This window comes from Vanellus vanellus (genome assembly GCF_965231255.1).
Source record: "Vanellus vanellus genome assembly, chromosome: Z".
NCBI lineage: Eukaryota > Metazoa > Chordata > Aves > Charadriiformes > Charadriidae > Vanellus > Vanellus vanellus.
The window spans coordinates 86210909-86222390 of record NC_138908.1 but is presented as its reverse complement, the minus strand read 5'-3'; the positions used below and the strand labels follow the sequence as shown (position 1 = coordinate 86222390).

Below are 11482 nucleotides of genomic sequence, written 5' to 3'. Positions count from 1 at the left end.
GCACCAGCCCTTGCACTGCAGCTGTATCCGAGGGGTAGCATGCAAAAATGAGTCCCAGATGTCTGGAATGACTCCTGGTATGAGCATCCCCCGACATTGCACGGGGCACAAGGTAGCCCCGCAGGAACACATCAGAAAAAAAACACCAAAAACCTCCAGCTCTGGGGTGCGGAATAATGGGGGGCTCTACGAGCATCACAGAGCTTCCCCATCGCTCTGCCGGATCTACAAAGGTAGTTTTTCTTGCAGTCCAGCCACTGCTGGGTTTTTCATAGGAAAAGTTTAACTAAGTAATTTCATGTAAATCTTTCAGGGCTTGAAGGTGTTTACTTTGTTCACAGAGTCCTTCTGCTGCAGCTGGATTTGTGCCACCCATTTGTGTGACAGATAGACAAAGCACAGAGAGGTTTCTTTAAACTTGGTGCTGTGGCTGCTGGGAGAACTCAGTTAGCAGTTGGATTTGGGTAAGTTTTCTTAAAAGTATTCACCAGGTTGTTAACTACTGGAGTCAGGCAAAGGTGAAGCATTTCAGGTAAAAAAAAAAAAAAAAAAAAGCAGGAGGTCAACAGAGAAGAGGGAGTTTGTCCTAACTTGTCCTGGGACAGCAGCAATGGTCTTTCTAGAGTCTGCTGTGGTCATGCTATAGCCAGAGAGAGCAGGAAACACAAAATCTTGCTATGCCCCAGCTAAAAGCGGTAGTGGTGTTGCTATGGCTGAAAGAAAAGGGGGTGGTTAATGTTTTTGGTAGTGTCCCCTGCCTGAGTAGGGCTCATAGCCATTGTGGGGAAGGGACAGGCAGAAAATGGCTCTACTGCTACCCAGGCAGGGATTTTTATTTTGTAATATTCGCTCTGTTATAAAAAACATATATAAAAAAAATGATCCCTTGGGTACTGGGGAAATCATGGTGTTGCTGCTAGGCTAAAGCTAGAAATAAACCAATTGTGTTCTACAGTGGGCATCTCAGGAGCTGCAACACATGAGGAGATACAGAGTGACTTTGGTCCACTCCTGAAGATCGTTGGTGCTGCATGGGTGGAGGGAACAAGCCTACTTGGGCAGCAGAGCCCAGAGAGGACGTGGAAGGAGGGTGCTGGATAAGGGCACCTACTTTCCAGCACCTCCTTGGCTGATCCTCTGCCTTCACATCCTCTTTCTGCTGATCTCAGTGACCTGTAGGAGAGGGACAAGATGGCCATAGGCTGTTGCTCTGGCAAGGCGTGTCAAAGCTTGTGGTAGATCAATCGCAAGACTTCAGTGATTTTTACAAAGCCCTTTATTTTTTATTTTTTTTTTTGTCTTCAGGCTTATAAAAACTGTTACTCAAAACCAAAATGTTTAAAACTTTACAATATGTACAATATGAGAAATAAATTATGTTTTAAGTCATACAAAAACCACAATATACAAATAGGGCTTTGAAACCACTCTAAGTATGGCATGGTGACAAGTCACAGATACTTACCAAAGGCTTCAGTGCCTTTGCAAAAAAAAAACATGGAAAAAAAAAAAATCAATCTCCAAATGTGCTTGCTTTGGTTGGATTGAAGCTCTACAAGAACTCGGAGAACTGCAGGCCTCAGAAGGACTTGCTAAGTCTTCAGAACTCAGTGCACCATCTGGCAATGCAATTTTGTTTTGTTTTGTTTTTTTTTTTTTTTTTTTTGAGATTGCCTTTCTGCACGCCAGAAGTTCAAGAGTCATTACACCAAGTCTCCTTCCAAAAATACAAAAAAAAAAAAAAAAAAAAATCTAGTTCACCTCTGACAAGGTCCACTGCTGTAGTGAACAGGACGGCTGTAGGGAGTCTGTTGAACTCGGAGCAAAGCCAAGTTCATCTGCCACCAGGGAATCCAACGGGGATGTTGTGGCAACGAGAGTAGCATGTTGTCTGTTTGGCTCAGTTAAATACTTCGCACAAAAATAAGGTCTTAATTACGCACCGGTACTACAAAAGCATCTGAACAGAGGCGAACGCATTCTCAGTAGTTAAAAGGACTGGTGCAAAGCTCTCCGGACATGATACAGTTCATACCTTCCTCCTCCCCAATCAACACATGGGACCAGACAGAACACCACACAGGACCGGACAGTCTCGCTGCTGACACCGACCGGAGAGCGAGGAGCAGCTGCCAACACCATCACCGGCCATCTGCACCGTGTTCTGCCCTAGGTAGAGGGAGGACGGAATACTACCTTCTTCTAAGGTAATATATGGAGATTTCAGGATCAGCCAAACAGAGAACGGATTATTTTTTAAGGCAAGCAAAGGACAACTTGAAGTTAAGTGGCATTGTGCTTATTCCCACCCCTCCCCTGAACAACCCCGTGCACTTGACCTGTGCTGGTCTTGTCTTCCTACAGCCCACAGCGCGATTGGACCCACGGTAACGCCTACACTAGATGGGAATTTGTTCTTAGCAGCTCTGTCACCAAGAGTCTGATGGGCAGTTAGCGTGGTTATCTTCTCAACTCCACTGGCAGGCAGACCAGAAGATCATTGCTGAGGTCTTAGATCTGTGAAGATCTCATCTGTAGTCCTGCTTAACGGAGGCAGGGCAAGAAACGCAGTGCGTGACAGGTCAAGGTAAGGTTAAATGCACAAACCAGGCTCCTTGGGGAAGGGAGTATGTTGGTTTAGTTATTCTACTTCTAGGACCACAATCCATCAATTGCTCCTCAGTTTCTTGCATCGGATCCGAGCTGTTTGGTCCCGAAGAGCTAGTTGCTTTAAGTGCTACCAAGCCAGACTTTTGCCAGAGCATCTTGCCACCCGTGTGGTCTTCGTGCATCTAGGTTGCTCGGTTGTGTGTCTTTAGAGAAGTCTTCAGAGCAAATTTGAGACAGATCTGGAAAAAAAAAGGAGGGGGGGGGGAAATATCTCGTTAAATGCAGAAGTTAAGAGGAGTAATAAAGGATTCCTAAGAAACTCTGGGACACCAAGAACAGGTTTAGACAGTACAGGTTGGTATTTTATTCTGTCAAAGCAGCACTTTGCCCAGTAGCTGCTCCATGAGAGCCTGCAGGGGACATTATGCATACAAGTAGGCTGCAAACAGAAATTACAGGTCTTGACGCTAGACTCTGCCCATCCGGATCCTTTCAGGGTGGACAGATGTTTGCAGACTCAGTCTCCGAGTAGGGAACTATAATCTTCCAGTGACTTGGCAAGGATGGAGAGCTGAAGAGCAGGTCATTGCTGGTCATCACTGGGAGGAAGGATCTTTTCCTAGAAATCGTAGTGCTCTGGAGCTCAGATCGGCTCCTCCGCCTCATGCGAAAGCTGTGCTCGGCGAGTAGAGCAGGAAGGGCACATCTGCCAGCAATTCCGTTTTATGGGGGTCACCGAGTAGCATATCAAAACAGCCTTTTATTGTACCTGCAGGAGTATTTACTTGATCTTTCAAGACTTGTGGCAGAGCAACAAGTTTTTGCACAGGGGTTTCATTCACAGAATTCTTTGCTACTGCGTGTAGCGCGGCGTGCTGGTTTCTGCCCAACCTGGAACGGTACCAGCTCGCGTTTCTCAGCTGCGCTCTGCTGCCCGAGAAGGTTGTGCAAAGCATGACTTCCACAGGGCTTTGCTAGCCCTAACAAGTGCTTTGTCTCCAGATGAGAAGCAACAAAGCTCAAAGTTTACAAATGGAAATTTAAGAGAGGCCAAAAGGCTGGGCTTCATCTGAAGGAGGCGGTCGTTTAGTCAAATGAAGAGGAACTCATTCAAAATATGACCGGAGGCAGTCTGAAGCAATCAAGCTGTCACTGCTGGGACCAGACTTACTGGAAGTCATGCTCTGAGGACTGATCCTAGGTGTCTGGAAAGTCCCCACGGAGGTTAAGCGGGGCTGAGATGCTCTGGCAACGGCTGAGTTTGCACTCTCCTGAGCCGGAGGAGATTAGAACAGCCGGAGGTGAAGCAGTAGGAGTCAGTACTGTAACACCGGGGCAAGTCCTCAGCTGTGTCTTGCTCACGTAGCTGAGCCCAAACTCGATCAAGAGATTTCTTGGCAGCTCGAGGCTGAAACGATCTTTGAGGCAATCCCCTGCACTCCCGGCTTTCCTCCGTTTTACAGGGCCCTTAATAGATGCCGCTAATTAGCTCTCCACTATTGCACAGATCTTGGATGTTGGTAGCCCCTCATTTTTAGCATCTCCCACGATAGCAAGCAGACAGGTTCTTTAGGCCCAAGGATTGTGTTATACCGATTTGGTAATAAGCGTGTGAAGGTACAAGATGACAAACCAAGATCAGAAGTGAGGATAATATTGCCTAGTTTGCGATAATTAAGGCATATGGGAAAATTAAGTCTAGTAGCTGGGAATCTTGGGCTAGAATTTATTAACTCTTTGTTTGAAAGGAAAAAAAAAAAAAAAAAAAAAGAGGTTCTAGGAGCCTAAACAAAACAAACAGAAAAACAGAAAACCTGGCTCCACTCATCCCAGTGCAGCCACGTGCATCCGGCAGGATTTCTCTTAGCTGATTTTTTTTTTTCCCCCCTTACCTTTTTCGCCATTCCTCTGTGCACTTCACAAACCAGAGCTCTTTGCCAGGAGATATACTGGTCAGCTGGGAATCCTCCACGCAGAAAGCAAACCTAGGAGGAGGAATGAGAAGTCAAGAGAGGGTCCCTGTTGTCTCCATGCTTAACAAATAACGTGTCATATGGATTGCAGCTAATTGTAGGACGAGTTGTTTGATTTGACATCCTTCATGTAGAGCATCTTGATACACCATTAGGCTGTTGAATGGCTGTTTCATTTCCTACTGTAATATTTTATTTGGGGATCTTTGCTTCTACTACCCCTCTGTTTCACAGATTGTAGAAACTAGGATGCAGAATACCTTACGTGTGATAGGAGACGCTTATTTAAAGCTCTAAGAAATGTGGGAAAATTGTCACTATCAACTGCTGTTCTTTGACAGATCTGGATTACCTTCAGAACAACATCACCACAAGATTTGGGAGTGCAGTGCTACGTGCTTGGCAGCTTTGCTTTTTGTTGGTTGCTCAGGTAACTTTCCAATTACAGAGATGTCAGAAGGAGCAATATAGTGCTTAAAGAGTTGGTGTCACCATGTCACCGGTTGCAGTTTTAGGTCTAGCTTGTTGTGCCAAATCAGCACGTTATGCCTGTAAATAATAGCCATGCCCATCTGTTTCACTATTTTTGGCACTGTCGGTACTGTAACCCTTCAGGTACGATGTAAACCATCTTGAAATAGGCTAATTTAGTCCCCAGGGGCAGGCTAGACAGTGTCACAGTATCTAAATTAAAGCAAAAAAAAAAAAAAAAAAATCTCAGATCTGATCTGCAGTGACTAGTTTTGCTTTAAAGACTAGTTTCTAACCTCCTGCTGGCCAGTAACCCCCTTCTCCTACACCAGTATTAGCTGGTAACACTAAAAAAGACAGTTTGGGATACCAACTAAGTTCAAACCCCCAACTTTTCTTGCTAGATTCTACGTATTTCTCCTTTGGACTGAAGTTTCGAGTCAGCTCACATGCAGTCTGATATGATTATTACCTCTGTTGTGTTTCCCCCGATTTCACACGTATACGTCTGATATGCAGTTCCTGGGAAGACTTCACGGGCCGATACCAGTAGCTCTTCAGCTCTTTCCATAGATCGTACCATGACTGAGACGTTCCCTCCCAGGTGAGCTTTATTTTTAAAAGTTCACCCATGTCCTCTTCCGTATAGACCAGGAAGGTGTTAGTAGCATTTAGGCCAATTTGATCGAGCCTGAAAGACAAGCAGAGACTCAACGTTTCTTCCTTATGGAAGCGTGCCAGATGCTCATTGGTTCCATGCAAGAAGTTAGAGAGCCCTTTGCAGCTTATCAAGTGCTCCCCGTTCAACTGTCACCACCTAATTACTGATTACACTCAAGAAAGTGAGCTTGGCTAGCTGGTTCATTACAACGCATCATGTGTTTGGCTCAGCCATCCTCCCATAGCTTAAAGGTTTCTTCTGGGAGAGGCCAAACGAGGTCAACAATGCCCCCAGAGATATGGGGGCTTTCAGACTATATCCAAACGGTAGAGGGGAAAAGCAAAACAAAGTACATTGGCAATGAGCCGTGAAGGCTAATATATAGAGGACTGGGCATATCAAATTGCTTTCTCAGCAGTAAATTATAATTAAGTAAGTAGATGAAGAGTTTTTTGGAGCGATGATGAAGTGAGGCTGCCAGGCTGAGGTGCAAGGCTTGTGTTACAAGAGGAAAAAGAGTGATGCCACCTTGTCTCGTCCCAGTGGCCACCTTAGCTGACAACAGGCCGCCTTACTTACATTTCTAATGAGAGAGGTTTCGAGTCTCTATTGGTGCCGTGAAGGGTGACGGAGAAAGTGGGATCAGCCTCTCCCAAGTTCTTGTAGCTGAAGACGTGCATTTTCATTTGATAGTGGTAGACTGGAGAGAAACAAAGAGAGCAGAGATGGAAGCAACTTGGTTGAGAGACAACATTGCTCGGCGTCGCTCTTTGCCAGCCAACACTTTTTCACAAAGTCTAGACCCTGTGTTTATTACCCTGCATTTATTGAGACATCACTGATTGCTTTTTCCTGCCCTTACTAATTACGAAGCTGACATTTACACAACAGCAGCAGCAGCTCCATTCTGGGGAGGGCTCCCCAAACCTTACACTGCCCTAAGATTGGGGTGGTTGTGCAAGTAGGACATCTGTACGCTGTAGTCCTGGCTCAAAAGGCAGAGTGTCCTAATTGCCAGAGTCCTGTTGATTTTACATGGAGGAAGGAGCGCAGTAATGCCACAGAACAGCAACGCAGGCGGGTAAGAGCGAAAGACTAACGCCTGGTGCTGTGCTGCTTTGTGGTGACGCTACTTTTCCACCTCTGCATCTTTCCTGACATTGACTTTGGGAGTCTGCTCTTAGAGGTGAAGCTGTGCTCTTTCTAAGAGGGATAGCGTACCTTTGAACGGCATGTCAGCCCTTGTTTTTAAGTACATCTTGCTGTTTCTTTTGTTCCGTGTTTTCCTGGCGTTGTAGCCGATGCCGTTGCAGCGGTTCTTCCGGCAGCTCAGGCAGATGCCCTTCTTGAAGCGACTGGAATCGGTACATTGGAAGGCGAAGCTTTGTTTGTCTTGGTTCACGAGGGAGTCCACGAAGAGGTGTACAGACCGCTCGTGTTCACATTTAACGACTTCACCAATTGCTAGAGAAGCAGAGTTGCAGGGGATACATTTTGTTTAAGCATATATCACCCCAGCAGCTGGTAAAATATAATGAGCTATGCCTTTTTGTAGCCCAATGTGAGTTGAGCATGGCCAAACTTGAACATTTTTCAAATGGTAGCAATTCAAGAGGTTAGTGGAAGATGCTTGAAGAGGACCATTCGCTTAGTCCCTATCAGGAAGAGAGCTTTCAAGAGGATTCTAGACCCAGCATAAGAAGACCACAGTTTGTGATCAGGTGTTAGAGTGAGAACATGCTACTTCAGAATTAAAAGCAGGTCTAGTTTCTAGCAAGTCTCCAGTAGTACAGGCAGTTTAGAAGGAAAAATTAGTTTTCTCTGCTCTTGTAAATCAGATCATCCCTCAGCATCAACCCAAGACTATTTGCGAGGAGTCGACACTGGCCAGAGGCAAAATAAGTAATGAGAACTTACTCCCATAAGCAATTGCTCCCAAGACATCGCTTAATCCACAGCCAGGCTGGAAGTCTCCTCCATTGGGGTAGATGTCAACATGGCCTACAGGCATCTGGATCCCAATGCTAACGCCGAGTGTTTCCCTCGTGTAGGTGTGAAGGACATCCACAAAGTTAGCATCATCAGGGGAGAGGCGCCTGCTAGGGTCCACTCCTTCAAACATAGGGCCAGCCGGATCCAGACCTGGGGTTAGAGACAGTATGTAAGACACCAAGTCAGAAATGAGGTTATTTCATACAGAATATAGCCAGGAGCCTGTTGCTAGGAGCTCTCCTAACCAGGTGCTACAGAGACAGTCCCTTCCTCATCCCAGACACTGTCCCCCAAGATCTCTTCACCACGGGTTCACTGAGGGAACAAATGGAGATGTCCCATACTGCTTTTGGTGCGTTACAACCCAGTAGTAGCACCAGTTTGCTCTACAGCGATGGCTCCAGACTCTCTGTTGGGAGCAATGAGTCTTTGCTAGGTCACAGTGAAGAGATAATTCAAGAGGGAGCAGATGATTGAACATCAGAAGAGGTCTAGCACCCCACAGAGACTGTTGGTAGCCAAAGGTGCCTTGGCTACACTTAGTCTTTTTTCAGATTGGACATACGGAGGGACTATTACAAGTTTAAGCAGCAGCCAGCTGATCCCTGCATCCGAGAGCCCATGATGGGTCTGGGAATTTCTGTTAACCTCTGAGCCTCACCTCCAACCTGAAGCTGTGCTCTTGAGCCATTCCCCAACTTGATTGTTACGTGATTTTTCCTGCTTGACCGAATAGAGATATTTATTGCGAGGCTCTGAGGAAGTCTTACTGCCAGTGTCACATTTAAATGCTTAATGCGACCACTTCTACCATGCCCAAAGTTCTCCCGTGTTGAAATCAGCTTCCGTTTGGAGTTAGAAACGCTCTGTTCAAGACACTCAGAATAAGGGGCTGGGGTTTTTTTTTGACCAAACATCCAATGGGACAAACTGCACCCAATAGCTTTCACTCTCATTAATTTATGAGCTATAATTACAGAAACAGTATCACTCAGAGGCTTATTATCTGGATAGTAAGGGCTTGAGCTGGACTTGTTTTGAACATGCATTTAACTTCAAAACTACTCAAGATCAGGTTGTCCTCTGAAAGGTTTTTCATTGAACCTCCCCTACATTTGGGGTTCAAAATTAAGATACTTTCTCACATGACGAGACCTGTGCTCCCCGCTGCCACCACAGGTAGGAAACTTGTCATTTCTGACATCGCAAGCCCAAAACAACATCGCAGCAACACAGGAAACGAGCCTCTTCGGGGAAACCCTCTGCTGCTAAGGAAAGGTAAGAGCCTGCTTAAAAAGTCACTCGCCTGTAATTCTGCCTATTGTCCCATGAACGTGGTTACCAGCAAAGCCAGCGACGTGGGCACCCAGGCTGTACCCGATCAGGTGGACGTTCTCAAGCTGGAAGAGCGGGTTCTCCTGCGAGGAAGAAAATAAAAAGAAGTGATAATTTGCCACCCCCCTGTCTTTCAGGGCATCTGGCACTGCTCCTATCTGCAGGACTCAGGTGCAATTTTAAGAAGAGAGTGGAGGGAGGGAGGGGGCAGACAAGCATGCTCCGTTCTTTATTTTGTCGAGACAAGTAGAAGTCGAAGGGTTTGGATGGCACTTGTGGTTTGCCCCCGACCACAGTACTGAACTTTCAACCCCAATTTCGATACTATTTGTTTAAGCAGCATCTGGAGCAGCCTTCTCCCAGGGAGCTGCCAGTGGACCTCAGGACTGGCCATGGACTCGACCACCGAGTGTAGCACCATGGACCTTCTCCTTTTCCACCTCTTGCGAAGCCAATGCTGACTTTGAAGGCCCAGATCCAAAGTTCAGGAGGAAGGACTCCTAAATTTGAAGTCCGCTTTGACATCGCTGCTCCAAGCACTCTGCAAAGCAGCATCTCCCAGGGAAGCGCCATAGCATGTGCTCGCGCTGAGCGCAGCACCTGCGCTGTGAGCCATCGCCCCACCAAGCCTTGGGGTTTGGATTACACCAGCGCCTTCCCACTGGTGAGCGCTGGAGCCGGTGACTGCTCCCTTGTGCAACAGTCCCTCACAGGAGCGTTACAACAGCCATCGTCCTTAACTCGCATTACCTGTAACCAGTCGAGCAGCCTGGCTATGCTTTTCCCGACGATCTGCGTGTTGTTCACAGCATCGGTGTAGAGCTGGTGGGCAAGAGAAAGCCAATCCACCACCACCACGTTGGCATCCTTCTCCCTCTCCTGAAGAGCGGATACCAAGCTGCCCAGCCAGGTTTCGAACATGCCACTCATCTAGAAAGAGAAGTCAGGTGGTAGTTTCCAGCTCCCAGGCTCAAGATTACACAGTCACAGTTAAGTTATTTGCATATCATTTACATATGCTGCTCCAGCTGTGTGGTGCTCCTCTCCAAGCCCCACTACTTCTCATTGCTGCACTGATGAGGTAAGAAAAACAGGTTTTGAGAGACTCTGGAGGTAATTAGCTGCCTTGCCTTTTTAAGGCAGGAGGGGGAAGCATTCATTATGTGCCACCTTATCGCTTTTTTTCTCGAGACTTTCGGAAATTTTGATGGATTGCAAAATTATTTTCCAGTCCTGGCACTGCTGTTTGCATAAACCCTGGCAAGAGTTGATAAGTCCCCTCGTGCCACACACTTGGTCACATCAAACACAGGAGAAGAAAGCTCGATAAAGCCTGTGTCTGCCCTCTGTGTCTTTATCAAGGAGACCACATAGCAGAAGTGAAGACTGCGGACAAAGGTCTACGATTACAGAAAGCCTATATGTGTGTCAAGCCAAGTGCTACCTTCACAATGGTCAGTTAGTTGGATTTTAGGGAAAAATCACAAGGTGCCTTTACCACGTTCACGTTCTACAGACACAGAACCGTTTAAGGTGGAAAAGATCATCAAGTCCAACCAGTGGGGCCATGAAGGGATCTTGGGCAGTTGCGAATGAGTTGGGTGATTTCACAGAGTTAAGTATGACCCAATCACACTGCTCCAGAGAACTCAGGTGCAGCTACCAAGAGGCTGCAGTATACAAAACATGAAAAGTTGCCTTAAATCCCATAGAATGGCTTAGGGTGGAAGGGACCTTAAAGACCATCTAGTTCCACCCCCCTGCCAGGGGCAGGGACACCTCCCCCCAGCCCAGGTTGCTCCAAGCCCCATCCAACCTGGCCTTGAACACCTCCAGGGATGGGGCAGCCACAGCTTCTCGGGGCAAAGAGACAGTCCAGGTATTCTCGAGACCCAGACCATTTACGGGGCAGGTTGCACGCTTTAAGTGAACAGACTGAACACTAAACCTCTCCTCCCCACCGACTCCTCCACACTTACGGTCCAGCCGTGAATGATGAAGAAGGTTTTAGCTGTCACGTTGAACTTGCAGTCCTCCAGACACTTGTGGTGGCCGATGGCAAGCGCGCAACCGTCCTCTTCGGCATGTGGCGAGGAGCGGAGATTGAACTTCACCTGCGGCTTCGGTGCCGGCACACGCTCCTGCCGGTCTTCCAGCAGCTCGCTGAGGGTGGCATCTGCAAACCAGTGGAGACAGGAAGGTTCAGCAAAGCGCCTCTGGGCTTCAGCCTCACCTGGGAGAGGGGAACCTGCTCCGCGCACCCCCGACCCCGTCCCGCGTGGGTCCGCGCTCTCCCACCCACCTCTGCTGCCTCCTCCTCCTCCTCCCAGCAGCGCAGCCTCCGCCACCCGCGGAGCGCCTCCCGCCGCGATGCAACAGGTCACGCCGGTGCACAGCAGGAGGACGAGCCTCCTCATCGCTCGGAAGGACGGACAGACGG

The 11482-nt window shown here is 47.6% G+C and overlaps 1 protein-coding gene across 2 annotated transcripts; it reads right to left on the bottom strand.

Annotated features, from left to right (window-relative positions):
• Positions 1 to 2827: 2827 nt before the first annotated feature.
• LIPG (lipase G, endothelial type) lies at positions 2828 to 11459 on the bottom strand (the record flags this gene model as incomplete). 2 transcript variants are annotated; one of them, XM_082497885.1, is made up of 10 exons in its annotated part: positions 2828 to 2849; positions 4503 to 4595; positions 5527 to 5745; positions 6295 to 6415; positions 6937 to 7179; positions 7633 to 7857; positions 9014 to 9125; positions 9793 to 9972; positions 11022 to 11205; positions 11341 to 11459. In XM_082497885.1, 10 exons carry the CDS (start codon positions 11457 to 11459, stop codon positions 2828 to 2830), a joined length of 1518 nt encoding a protein of 505 aa, XP_082354011.1. The 2 variants fall into 2 exon arrangements, with proteins under 2 accessions (XP_082354011.1, XP_082354010.1); XM_082497884.1 differs by lacking the exon at positions 2828 to 2849 and having other exon boundaries at positions 4499 to 4595; positions 11022 to 11218; positions 11345 to 11459.
• Positions 11460 to 11482: the final 23 nt, after the last annotated feature.